The 13620-nt window shown below is 56.1% G+C and overlaps 1 protein-coding gene across 1 annotated transcript; it reads right to left on the bottom strand.

Moving 5' to 3' along the window:
- Nucleotides 1-1601: 1601 nt before the first annotated feature.
- On the bottom strand, nt 1602-13296 carry RRP12 (ribosomal RNA processing 12 homolog). Its single transcript, XM_021536397.3, has 34 exons — nt 13127-13296; nt 12072-12310; nt 11888-11971; nt 11583-11659; nt 11309-11414; nt 11021-11137; nt 10780-10918; nt 10365-10492; nt 9980-10078; nt 9811-9902; nt 9622-9733; nt 9358-9455; nt 9101-9215; nt 8691-8833; nt 8383-8504; nt 8191-8255; nt 7919-8081; nt 7676-7830; nt 7231-7298; nt 6948-7041; nt 6587-6745; nt 6382-6462; nt 6196-6301; nt 5947-6054; nt 5695-5852; nt 5256-5347; nt 5006-5164; nt 4659-4831; nt 4409-4522; nt 4055-4104; nt 3698-3776; nt 2608-2675; nt 2132-2214; nt 1602-1938 (listed from the first exon to the last, which is right to left on the bottom strand). Exons 1-34 carry the CDS (start codon nt 13263-13265, stop codon nt 1836-1838), a joined length of 3888 nt encoding a protein of 1295 aa, XP_021392072.2. The 5' UTR covers nt 13266-13296; the 3' UTR covers nt 1602-1835.
- Nucleotides 13297-13620: the final 324 nt, after the last annotated feature.

Raw genomic sequence — 13620 nt, 5'->3', positions numbered from 1 at the left:
ATGCACAGTCAGCCTTCTCAGGCAGGATAACATCTTCTCACCAAGGGTTTCCATTGCATTACATGATTAATTAGCTGATTAACAAGATGTTGTTGCAGCAGAATCTGTTCTCTGGATTCCAGCTCAGGTGAACACCATCCTCTGTGCTAATAAAACTCTTCTGTTCTGTGCAGGCATGTACTCATTTAAGCAACAACATGCAAATGAAGAACAATAGAGTGAGTAAGCTAGAGCTCCCAAATAAATTAGCTACAGCCTTCTCTAGGTCTCGTCTCCAAGGAGAGAAAGGAAAGCAGAAAGACAGATAGCTCTGCTGGGTCTAGAGCCTCAGGTTACAGGGGTTGGTGTCTCAGAAGGTGACTACTGCCTGTCTCCCCCTGTCCTGCTCTCAGGGGAGGGGAAGGCATCAGGCCCATGCTGCAGGTAGCAGAGAAAGATGGTGTAGCTCACAAGGTGCTGCTGCAGAAGGCTGTCCTGTAGGCCAGGCTGTGAGCTGCCTTCTGGCAGGATGAGCAGCAGCACCTCAACATGGTCCTGGGGCCTCAAGAGTCCCTCTGAGAGCCCTGGGTGGGAAAGCACAAAGGAACAGCATTCCTGAAAAGGCAGGACCAGTATCAGTACAAGAGCTCCTCCTCTATCCCAGGCTTTTAAAACAATCTCAGGAAAAAAAAAAACCAAAACCAACAAGCATAAGAAAGCCACAAAACTGGATTTGCAGCCTCCAGAAAGAAGCCTGCAGTAAGAGGCTGAACAACCACAATCCCTTTAGCTTATTACAGAATTGAGAAGCATTGCAATTCCAGCATGTAAGCTGGCACAATAGGAAATTACAAAGGCTGAAGCCTTTTTAATATGAAAGAGGAAGGGAAAGCCAGCTAACCTGGCTAACAAAGAACACATGTTCTTTGCAGTGCAAGCAATGGGACCTGTATCCACTACTCCCAGCCAAGCACCATTTTTTGCACTCAGCGTAGAAGTAGCTGAGCAAAACCTGATGCTCAGGCCAATGTGACAAGGCTGAGCAGCTAAAAAGTTTCAGATTACTTGTGCTGCTCAGGTCTAGCTGGCAGGAAGTAGCCAGAGAAAAGGGCTTCTTTCAGCTCTCAAAGGCAAGAGAAATGGCAAGGCACAGAGGTTTGCTGTAGCAGTTTCCAGCCAGTTTGAAGAAATTTGCAGCCAAGTGCTCTTGCCTTGCCATCAGGCATGGCTGATATGGGAAAAGTGTCCAGTGGTCAAATGGCAGTCACTTTCCACACGGCACAGATTCCCTGGCCACAGTTTTGGGCAGAAGAACCTGCCAAGGAATTTGGTAAAGAAAGCTGGTTATAAGAACTTCAGCCTTTCTGGCTTTGTTCTATGGCCAGCTCCACATCTCAGCCCCACTGCACATAAGCCCTGCTGCTCTGTGCCACAGTGCTGCTTCTAGCAGCCTCCAGGCAAGCCCAATGTGGGAGAGAGAGCTCTGGCCCCAAGTCCAGGCTGATGCTGGTGTGAGTCCTGTGGGATGCAGCCCTGCAGCGGCAGGAGGACCCGCTGCACGTGGACAGAACGCACAGCACAGTTATACAAGATCTGAAGGGAAGGAGAGGAGGAATCTGGGCTGAGTAAGAACAGAGGATATTTATCAATACAGAGAATTCTTTACATATTACTTGCTCTCACACACGCACACCCATGCCTGTACCAGGCACAGAAGGGTCATTAGTCCATAATACATCAAAGCAGCTTCCCAGGGAGTCTCAAACAAATGGAGGTCACCTTCAAGAGGACCCCCGGCTGTTCCACTAAGACGATGCTGTGTCTTTGGGTAGGGCAGGTCGAACAGCTGAGTGTCCTCAGGAGCGCTGGGACTTCAGTCGGTTCCTGCGGCCGGCCTTGGCCCCGCGCTGGGCTCCCTTCATCAGGCCCTTGAACTGGCCCTGCATTTTCGCCCGCTTCCTGGAGGGAGCAAGGAGCAGGAAGCTGTTTTGGTGCAGGCACTGGGCACACTTAATGCACGGGGGTGCTGCTCCAGACTCCGCAAGGAGTGGCACAGCAGATGACAGGGCGCTCCCAAACCCACCAAGAAAACCCTAACAAAATGCAGGATCAAACCCGTTCCCACCCCTGTGCCCTTCCTGGTTAGCCTCACCTTCTGTTGAGTTTAGCTCGGTTCAGGGGGATGTAGGCATAGGGGTCGAGCTGGCCCTTCTTCTTCACATCACCTTTACCTTTCTGTGGGAGATAGTAAGATGAGAGAAGATGCAGCACTAGGGAAGATGCATGTGTCCCCTTCCAGTGCAACCCTGCCACCCGGCTATCCCAAACACTGTGTTGCAGTGAGATGCCAACTGAGCACACTGCCCTGGGAGCTGATTTCCCACCAACATGATGCTACAGACACCTGCTTTGAGCAGTGAGCAGGAACTGTCCACAGCAAGGACAGAACAGGAACTTGGAAATGGGCTGGCAGTGTTCACAAATACTGTTTGGCAACTCCTCTTGGAGCAGAGATCCCCTCCAACCTTGGTGCTACAGGACCAGATTCCCAACAAAAATGGTGCTTCCTGCCCCAGCAAAGTCCAAGCATCCCCACAGAAAAACCCTGCAACCCCATGGGTCCCTCACCTTGGATCTATACTCTGCACCGAAGGCTGGCTCCTTGTTCAGTGGCCGATGGATCCCAGAGCCTCCAGCTGGAAAAGAGAATATGTGTTGGAAGGGGGTCTTGGGCCTCCACCTGCCCACTTCTAGGCTGTGGAAGCTGTTCCTGTTTTTTGTCTCCAGCTCTTAGTGTCAGGACAGCAAAAAGGTGGCTATTTCCTACAAGTAAAATCTCTGGAGAAATGTGTAGAGAACTGTTTGAAATTAATGAAGGCAAATGCACCTGAGGAGAAATAACCCCAAGCACCAGTTCAAACTGGGAGCCAACCTGCTGGAAATCAGCTGTGCAGGGAAGGACCTGGGGATCCTGTAGAAAACAAGTTGTTCATGAGTCAGCAGTGTCCTTGTGGCCAAGAAAGCCAATGGTGTCCTGGGGTGCATTAGGAAGAGCACTGCCAGCAGGTCAAGGAAAGGGATCCTGCCCCTCTAACTCAGCCCAAGTGAGGATGCAGCTGGAATATTGTGTCCAGTTCTGGGCTCATAGTGCAAGAGACACATGGAGCTCATGGAGCTGTTCCAGTGAAGGATTAAGGGACTGGAGCATCTCTCTTATGAGGAAAGGCTGAGAGCTGGGACTGTTCAGACCAGAAAAGAGGCACCTAAAAGGGGACATCATCAATGTCTGTAAGTATCTGAAGGGAGGGTGTCAAGAGGATAGCACCAGGCTCTGCTCGCTGCTGTTGGGCAATAGGACAAGAGGCAATGGCAGAAACTGATGCACAGGAAGTTCCACCTGAACATGAGAAGAACTTCTTTGCTGTGTGGGTGACTGTGTAGTGGAACAGACTGCCTAGAGAGGCATTCTGGAGCCTTCTACAATGGAGATATTCAGGAACCATCTGCATGCAATCATGTGCCATGTGCTCTGGGATGACACTGTTTGAGCAGGGAGGTTGGACCAGATGATACACTGATCCCCTCCAGTCTTACCCAGTCTGTGATCCTGTGATTTTTGCTTCAGCTGTGCTGCAGCAGCACCCATCCCTTGTACAAGATAGGCACATGGTTCTGGTCCTCTGGGGAGCCCCAGACTGGGCACAGGCAGAGGACTTACCTCTATACTGAGAACAGGTTCCAGCCTCAACTTCCTCATCGTCTGGCTCCTCTCTGAACCGACGCTTCTGACTTTTCTTCTGCAGAAAAAGACAGCAGGAACCTGCAGCTGGCTTGTCCTTACAGTTCTGCCTCCCATTGACCCCCAACCTCCTGCTTCCTCCCATGGGCACTGAAAAATTTTCCAGACAGCACATCCCTATCCCAGACAACTTCCTGCACCCCTCCAAGCAGCTGGCAATTGCCTGGTGTCCCCACCAGACTCTGGGGCAGAGCTGCAGCTGCCATGGCACAGGCAGTGGTTTGGCAAGGATGAGTTCCCCCAGCAACTCCTCAGGACCACGAGCCCCATACTCACACTGCGGAGCCCCACATCTTGCAGCACATCTGCCATCTCCTCATCTGCTCCTGTGGTACAGGATAAGAAGATCAGTGTGTGATGAGGGCATGGGAAAGCCCTGGTACTGTGCTAGCCCCTGGAGGGTGTGGCAGTAGCAGGGTGCCTCTGGCTGAATCAGCACCCTCCTGATGTAGGTGACTGCTTCCCCTGGGCAGTGGCCCAGAAGAGAGCCAGTCGGTATGACACAAGGCCACACCAATTCCTGCCACTTCCACCCACATCCTCCCAAGACCCCACATGCAGGTGTCATGATGAAAACCATTCAGAGACCTAGAGCAAGTCTAGAGTGGCCCTTGTTAGCCCAGGTAGTACCTTTGGTTTCATCATCCAGCTCCTCTTCCTCTTCATGGATGATCAGGCGTCCATCCTCAGACATCTGGAAATCATGGCTCACTCCTCTGGACCGCTTGGGGCCTGGCTTGGTGGCTGCTCACAGAGAAATGGGTCAGGGCCTGGAGAAGGATCCAATTCTGGGGGCAGCAACCCCCAGGGCCCCTGTGCATTGCAGCAGCCCTTGCCCCATCCACCCCACCATAGCCCCATCTGAAGCTCCACTCCTTACCCAGCACCCGCTGGGACACATTAGGGTCCAGGAAGTTGAGGGGCTCATCATCTTCCCCTTCCTTCAGCCATGCCTGGCCCTTCTGCCGTGCTTGCTTCCTCCACTCCTTGCTACGATGCCGTTCCTCCTCTTCCTCCTCCTCATCCTCTGAGTCAGCCAGGATCTCCTCCATACTGGTCAAAAGGTGGAGAGGATGATGGAAAATGGATTAAGGCCGGGGGTGCACCCTGCCCCACAATGAAGAGCAGTCCTGGAGATGTCTCTAACATCTCTAGAAGCACCAGCTGAGCAGATACAGTGCCAAGCCCCCTGTGGGGGCTGCTCCTTCACCCTGAGCCTGACTTCACCTGTCTCCTCTGGGCTGTGGTGGTGGTGCCTCCTCCTCATCCATATCCGCAGCTGCCTTCTTCAGGGCACGCTGCTTGCGGCTCCGGGATTCTGCCTTGCGGATGTTCACCAGCACCTTATGGTACTCGGCTGGCAGCAGCCCCTTCACCAGCTCAAAGCTGAGGAAACACACAGGGAGCAGTCAGCACCCACCTTCTCTGCACTGCTTCCCAGAGAGCTCCCTCACCACTCCAGGAGACCCTGACTTACCCAAACTTGCGGATAAACTTGATGAAGAGGTTCCGCAGTTTCATACGGAAGTGGCGTCTCATGTCATCTGAAAGGTTCCCCACAGCCTCCAGCTGAAAGGACAGAGACCCTCAAGACCAAAGCACACCTGCCTTGGGTGCCCAGCCTCCCAACCTTTATCTGCATGGCCACCTTGTTCACCCTGGTACTATCTCTCCACACCTGCCCCAGGTAAGGCCATGGGGAGGTGTCCATTCCTGGCAGTGCTAGCTCACAGGGCTTTTCAGGCACATCTATACCAGGATTCAGGAAAGGAGCCTCCTCACTGCTGTCTCAGTCTGACACCAAGGTCATTTCCTTGGCTTCCAGGCAGAGTGCAGCTGGAGATGCTCCTGTCTACCCAAAGCAAACACAACTCTGCCCCACCACCCTCCTCAAGGCACCCCATGCATGATCTCACCATCGTCTGGACATGCTTGGCCAGGAGCTTGGTGTCCACCAGCAGCAGTGTGACCTTCAGGAATCCCAGGGCTGCCTTGACCACATCCCGTGTGCGGGAGGCCAGCAACAGGCAGATGTTCTGCAGGAGCTGCTCCACCACACTGAACTCCAGGTGATCTGCAACCATGGTGGGACTCAGCCACAGATGGCTTCCTCCTAGCACCCACCTTCACCACAGGGCTCTGCCTTGACCCCCAGCCCCCCTGCTCACCTTTGAACTCAAAGAACAGGCGGGTCAGTGCCAGCACGGTGCAGCTGATCATGGTGACTGAGCCAGTGAGCCCCACGTAGATCAGGAGCAGGAACCGCTGCAAAGCCTCTACAAGAGGGGGAGGACTCAGGGCCCGACTCACTCTGTCAAGCAGCATCCCTGGACCATTCCAGCAGAATGCTCGGCATGGGGCTGACCCCCCTGGGGCCAGAATGGCCATGGGGCTGAGCAAGTAGAATGGAAGCTCACCTTCAGGGGTGGGTCCAAAGCGGATAAAAGCATGGCCCATCTCCACGAGCAGCATGAACGCATTCTTGCGGGCCCCCACTGACACCTCCTTGGTGCATAGAATGACCTGGAGGAACACAGGCATGTCATCACTGCTGCTACTATGACAGCCAGAGCCAGCCAGTTCCTCCTAGGGACCATGCTCACCTCTGGGACCAGGGCAGTGACAAAAGGCTCGTGCTCTGCAGACAGCTGCTTCACAATGTGGAATAGGCATTTCAGCCGTGGCTGGGGAAAGAAACGGACCAGCACTGGTACACCCAGGGACACAGACCTGGTTAACCCTGCTGCCCACCCCATCCCTTCCCTTCCAGCAATGGCTGATCACCACCACCACAGCCCTTGCTCTCACCCTCTTGGCCGGGGATGCTGCGCTCTTGAGTGAGTCCAGCAGCGCTGCCTGCAGGTCCTGGAGGTGGGAATGGACGAAGGCCTGGCAGGGAGCGTGGGGAGCAGCACACACCTCCTCCAGCACACGATACGCCTTCTTCTGCATGCTGCGCTCTTTGCTCTGCAGGGACAGCCAACATGTTCCCACTGTCAAAGCAGCCCCTCACCATGGTGTCTGAAGGGACAACAGCACCCCACACCACCCAGCAGAGACCTAGCCCCCATAGCAGCTGCTCAGTCCCTAGAGTGTGGGTCCAAGCTGGCAGCAAGCAGAAGAAGCCCCACTGCAGCCCCAGCACCTCTAGGGCTGGGGATCAACTCACCTGGAGGGAAGGCTGGATGGTACGGTACAAGGAATCCAGGGACTGCTCATCAGCATAGGGTGCCATTGCCACTACCAGATCCAGGATGGAGAGTCTGCAGCAGAGAAGGACACACAGCTGCAGCTGTTAACTGTGGCATCACAGCTCAACCAAGCTGGGACGCCAGCTGCGAGTCATATCAAGTACACAATGGTGGCAAAGTCCACACAGGACAATGCCCTAGGGCTGCTCACCAGGAGCACGCCAGGAGCTTTACCCATTAGCATCAGCTCCCAGGTGTTACCTGGCAAACTCAGAGCTCTCAGGACTGGTCAGCTTTGCACTGGCTTTCTCCAGGAATCCACACACCATCTGCAAGGCAGGCACAGAGAGCAGGATCAGAACTGATTGAAGCAAGTGCTTTTATAAGAGTTTGCAATCCACCTGGCAAACAACTTGCTAAAGGACTTTGTGGAGACCAGAAGCACCAGTGAGTCCAAAAAGACCTGGACAAATTCACAAAGAGCTTGTGCATGATGGGCGAGATGTGACTGCAAGACTGGGAAATCCCAGACGATGGGCTAGAGAAGTCTCCCTGCCTATGAGGGCAGGAAGGGCTGCTCTCTGGTCAAACCTTCCTTCCTGACCTCTTCGATAGGCCTGCACCAAAGCCCCATCAAACTGAGTCTGGCTGGGAGATGCTGGCCTGAGCCAGGACAGCTTGCCCCAGTGTCCCATAGGCCCCTCACCTGAGGATCCGTGATGGTCAGGTAAGCACGGACAGTGTCCAGCACAGAGCGGCGCTGAGCACTTGTGCCCCCACCCTCCTCAGGTTGGCTGTACACGTTGAACAGGATGGGCAGGAAATTTTTGGCAAAGCGACCCACTTCTGCCCGCTCTTCATCTAGGGAAAGGATGACAGGGGGCTAAAGATCAGCATTTGCCCTCCTGTAGCTGGAGGAACCCACCACAAGGACCTGGTTCCCCCTAACCTGTCTCGCAGCCTTTGTGGATGAGGGTGCGCAAGGCCTGGCACACAGTGGGGCGGAGATCTGGGCGCTCACTGATGGCCATGCCCAGGGTGCGGGCCAGCCCCTTGAAGGCCCCCAGCACATCTGTGGGACGGGTGCAGAAGCCAGGAAGCAGAGTCCAGACCTGGAAGGCAAAGGAAACAATGGGAGGCCACAGTCTTTGCTCAAGTCACTGCTCCCTAGCCTGGTACCACGGGAACCCTATGGCAAAGCTCCCAGGCACTGGTTGTTACCTGCCACTGCAGTGTGTCATAGATCTTGGCTTCCACACTCTTCCCAGCCTGGGTAAACTCCTGGGCTGCAGAAGAGAAAGAGATGAGCGGGACAGAAAACACTGCAAAACCTTGCTCCACCCCAAGGCAGAGAAGGGAGGTCCCACAGAACACCCTGGATTGCTGAGACCTCTAACATGCTGCTCTCCTCACCTCTGGTTTTCAGGGCAGCTGCCAAAGGCAAGAAGTAACTGGTGAAGAAGCCAAGCCGTGCTCCCTGCACGTTGTCCCGCAGCACTGGCAGGAGCCAGCTGCGGGGGAAATCCAGCGTCTCCCTGGGGAGACAAGGCATAGGTCAGGAGGGTGTGGGGCACTGCCAGCATCAGCCCCTGGGCACAGGGCACTTTCACCTAGCCCCAAAGCTGGGCACAGGTAGGCTTATCAGCCACACCTGCAGCACTGCATGGGGACTGAACCGGAACATAACAGCTGCAAAGCTGCTACCCCATGAATGTACTCACTCCTTGCCATTGATCTCCAGGGGCACAGCTTCCAGTAACACCTCGGGACCCATGGTGCTCACAGCAGCCCCCACTGCCTGGTCCACTTCAGCAGTGTAGGGAAAGTGTGGGGAGAGACGCAGGTCACACAAGGACTGGAGACACTGCAGGAACAGGGCAGGACAGTCACAGAACAGCCGTGTGCACAGGTCTGGCACATATCACTCTGCCTGCCCAGGGATGCCAGCTGCTCTGCACATCCCTGTGCTGAGTGTCCCAGAGCTGTGCATGCTCTGGCCACACACAGACAACAGAGCAGGGCAAACAGCATGGCCCTGCTTCAGATGGAGGGGGCAACACAGACCAGACAGCAGTGCAGCCACCCCACCAGCCTCTATGGATGAATCTGTGCTCCTTCATCCTGTGCTCACCTTCCTCATGATGGGATGGCACTGCTTTCCACATGTCTCAAAGAAAACCTCCAACACTCGCAGAACTTCATCCCATGCTGCATGGAAACGGTATGTCAGCCCTTCCTCCACTGATCTGAGGAGAAGAATGAAGGTGGTCACACTGGGAGTATTGAGGGTGCCCAAGAGGCCTCCTAGACCCCACTGAGGACTGGGCAGAGGCTGGTCAAAGCTCAGCCAGACCCATGGGCAGCCCCTCTCACATCACTGCTCCTCACCGGAACATCTTGCACAGGTAGGCAGCAGGGGCTGGGGCAGATGCAGACACAGTGCCCATATCATCCATGTGGGGAGCAACACACTCACTCAGGAGAGTCTGCAAGGGCAAACAGGGAAGAAATGGGACAGCTGTTGGATCACAGAACCTCCAGCCTCACAGGCACAGAGGGGCATACCACTCACTGTCAAGCCCCAAGCCCCATGGCAGAGCCCCCCACAAGGCCCAGGGTACCCAAGCAGGGAGAGGTGTCTGAGTGTGGTACCTCCAGGGTCTGTGCTGCTGCTGACACCACCTGGGAGTGTGGGGAGAGGAAGCAGTTCATGGCAGCAGAGAAGAGCCGGGGTAGGTGAGCCCAGCACAGGTCCTTCTGCAGCCTAGAGAGGAAAGAAAGGCTAGATTAGAGACCAAGCAGCCACCTCTCCCCTCCCCCAGCCACGGCCCCTGTCTGCACCTGCCCAGGTTGACGTGTGCCCGCTCCATGGTGGACAGCCAGGTCAGCAGTGGTTGCAGGTCACTTGTGCTGGGCACGTAGTCGTAGAGAGCCTGCAGAAGCAGAAAGCTGGGTACCTGCTGAGCAACTGCCAGCTCTGTCCCTCCCCACACTGGTAGCCCACACTCACAGTGATGATCTGGGCATTGAGCTCAGCTGGCAGGCAGGCCACGCTGGCCTGGGCGCTGAAGAGGCTGTGGAAAGCTTGCATGGCACACGCTGTCACCAGCTGCAAAGGACATGGTGTCAGGAGAGGGGGCTCTGCTTTGAACCCACTGTCCCCCTATTCCAAAGCAGGCTCTGCCCTGGAAAACCCATCACTATTGCAACTATGCTGTGTCTGCATAGCCTCCCTCTTCCACAACAGTCAGGCCAGAAAGCTGTCCTGGGCTCTTTTCCATTTGCATCCTGCATTTCCAGGCTCCCAATTGACAGCTGAGATAATTTGATCCCTTTAAGAGCGTAGCCCATGGGAAAGGGTCTGCCCTTGTCCTCCCTGGAGCAAGAACACTCACCACATGGCTGAGGGTCATGACTCGGAGCAAGGTCTCACAGCAGGTCTTCACCACAGCTGCAGGGAAGCAGGGCAGCACATCCCGCAACAGGGCAAGGACATGCAGGGTGGTGGTGGCCTCCTTGGCACCTACAAGAGCAGAGCAACCTCTGAGCCTGTGGGACACTACAGCAAAGCCCCCGTGACAGCAGTGGGGCTGACCCACAGAACTAGGGTGAACACTCCCCTAACTTCTGGGAAAGCACCAGAAGGGCTGAGGAGGCTTCAAAACACCAGAAGTGCCCCAAAGATATCTCATTCCCTCCCCAGCAATCCAGTGTGCTGCAATCTCCCCTCTTCCCTCTAAGTCCTTACTCTCCCACAGTGGCAGAATTCCCCACATGCAGCTACAGACCCCATGCTCCAGTGCCCCACACCTCCAGCTTTTTCAATCTCCTGCACACAGAACTTGGCGGTGGAGGGTGCTGCAGGGTGATGCTCAGGGGCTGCATCACCAAACATGAACTCGCTGCCCCTCAGGACAGAGCACACGCCATACTGCGCTGCTTTCCGCACCTGGGGGAAAAGAACCCAGCTGAGTAGAAACTACAGACCCAGGCGTACAGAAACAAACCCCCAAAGCAGTACCATCTCCTGCCAGAAGCACTGGGCTCTCACCTTGGGCTTGGTATGAACACAAAAGCTCAACAAGCCATGATAGACCTGCAGGGTGACAGGGTAGCTCCAGGCTGCCAAATCTTGCTTCCGTAGCAGTGTGGCCAGGCAAGAGAGGACCTATGACAGGGGAGCAGCAGGGGCATTAGCATCACCCCACAGAGACATCTTCCTTTCCTGCAAGGGCCGCAGGCCAAGCACCCAGCACCACCCTACAGCAGCAGCCTTGACCCCAGCACTCAGCAGACCCCAAGCAGAGCTGACATGGCTGGCTGCCTCTTGGCTACTCACCCATCGCAGGGCAGACGTGGAGCTGCTGCAGGCTTGTGAGGACACAATACTCATGAAGGCTTTTGAGGCATCTGAGAACTTCTTAATAAGAACTGGGCTCGGGACCCTGCCAGAAGGGGACATATCAGTAGGATGAGGAGCAGACAGCTAGTAGCCGTCACAAAGGGGACTGCATCACCAGCTCACCCCAGCTGGATTTCTTTCCCAGCATGGGAAGGTAGGACAGCACCAATCCCTTTTCCATGCTCTCTCTGCTTCTCTGCAAAGTACTCACCGCTTCAGGACAAGGTTAAGCAGGTAGGCAACAGCAGACAGTGATTCAGGGGACTCCACTGCCTCCAGCGTGGTCATCTGAGAACAGAAGGTGGCTAAGCAATGGGGTGGAGGGGGTCACACCACACCAGCCCTTCCCCAACCCCTGGGGAGGGGGAAAAGAAACCAGGAGCAGCCCAACAGCATCTCTGCTGAACAAAGCCACTTGGGCTACAAGCACAGCACCTTTCTCTATCCCTCCTCAGAGCCCACCCATGCTGCCAGCAGCAGCTCCCCCCACGCCTCTTCCACATAACCAGCACTCACCAGCGCAGCAAAGTATTCTGTCTCACTCTCCTTGCCCCCTCGGGAGCGGATCACCTCTGTCACAGCTGCCAGCACGGCACAGATCTGTGAACAGCCAGCAAAACAGCTCAGCATCTTTTAGCCTCGCAGCCAGGGGCCATCCCCACCAGATCCCCCCCTTCCCCAGCCCTGCTCCTGTCCGTACCTCTTTGTGAGCAGCAGAGTTGGATTCCCAGAAGCGCTGCACCTTGCTGAAGGTGATGTTAGTGCAGTCGCTCAGCCCACTCAGAAAGGTGCCAGAGGACTTCTCTGTGGCAGCCTCTTCAGCACTGTCCTCCTCCATACGGAGCTGAGCACTGTCACTCGCCCGCTCCGGACGCAAGGACCCCGACTGCAGCTCATTGTGCAGCTTCACTGCATCCACCGTCAAGTTACTTTTCTCTCCTGGGGTGAGAGATGTGTCAGAACTGTGAAGTCACATTGCTCCACCATTCACCCCGAAATTGCCATATTCCCCTCCCTGCCAGACTGGCGTGGCCGGAGCTCATATCCAGCATGTGGAATACAGGTGCTGCTTTGCCCCAAAGGGCAAAAGCACATTAATAACTGTAAAGACCTCCTCATTCCTGTACAAAAAAACAGAGCACAGTCCAGTCATCTCTGATGGAAGACAGCACCATGCTCACACAAATGTCTGCCGGTGTGCCAAGGCTTTAACACTGAGGTGCTTCTTGTACTCAGCCCTATTTATCTCCTTCCACCTGAAGCCCTAGCAACCAGACAGCCAGGACAGATGCTGTATATTCCTCTGAGTCCCAGACATCAGCCTGCAGCCAACATCTGCATGAGAAAGATTTCCTTGGCCAAGAGCAGCCGGTGTTCTCACAGTGCCTGGCACACTTTGGTTTCCCTCTCCCATCATAAGGCCGGCTAAATGTTAGTTTGTCACGCTCCTCACCACACCAGACACCACAGCAGCACTCAGAAGTATGGCCATGGGTTTTGGGGGACTCGCAGGGCGACAGGAACTGCAGCATGCAGCGGCTCATTCCGCTTCTGAGGCCTGGTATCACTACGAGGTTAACTCCTTACGCCGTGGCCTCGGTCAGCGGCTCCGCTCTCACCGCTGCCCCAGCCGCAGCTCTCGGAGGCTCTCGCCCCACAGCCCTCGGCGCCTCTGCGCCCCTCCGGGAAGCGCTGGGCACAGGACAGGAGCTGCTCGCCCTGGCGCCCTACCGCCCCGCCCGCCCCTGCCCTTACCCGCCGGCCGGCTGCAGAAGCGGCTGCGGGCAGCCAGACGATGCTGGCGGGTCTCGGGGTTGGAGTCGCTGCTGTGGCCCTTCCGCCAACGCTTCAGCTTGGCCGCGGCTCCCGAGCGGAGCCTCCCGCTCCGCGCCATGCTGGGCCCGGCTCCACGTGCGGCCGCGCCCAGCGCCCCCTTTCCGCTTCCGGCGCCGGCCGCCATCTTCAGTGAGGGCAGCCGTCAGGGAAGGCCGAGGGGGCGAGAAGCGGTGTCGGGGAAGCTTAGCGGGGTCGTGCCCAATCGGGGCAGAGATGGGAGACCCGAAGGGCCCCGGGGCAGCCACCAGACATCCCCATGCCCAAGCCGCGGCCCTGTGAAACTCTTCAGACCAAGCCCGCAGCCCGGGGCGAGGAGTCACGTCTTACGTATTACTGCGCACCGTGACGTCACGGTGACGCCACGCCCTGAAGGTCGCACCGCCCTTCGCGGCCGCGCCATGTGGTACGTGCGC

This window comes from Lonchura striata, chromosome 7, assembly GCF_046129695.1.
Source record: "Lonchura striata isolate bLonStr1 chromosome 7, bLonStr1.mat, whole genome shotgun sequence".
Lineage (NCBI taxonomy): Eukaryota > Metazoa > Chordata > Aves > Passeriformes > Estrildidae > Lonchura > Lonchura striata.
This window is presented reverse-complemented; position numbering and strand designations above follow the sequence as displayed.

Bases quoted from the DNA above. Each gene is read 5' to 3' on its own strand.
- RRP12 (XM_021536397.3), bottom strand. From the start codon at position 13,265: ATGGCGCGGAGCGGGAGGCTCCGCTCGGGAGCCGCGGCCAAGCTGAAG. The intron at 7,042-7,230 runs GTAACACCTGGG...TCTCTGCTGCAG, and splicing joins GAGAGCTCTGAGTTTGCCAG to ACTCTCCATCCTGGATCTGG. The intron at 5,165-5,255 runs GTAAGTCAGGGT...GTGTTTCCTCAG, and splicing joins AAGTTTATCCGCAAGTTTGG to CTTTGAGCTGGTGAAGGGGC.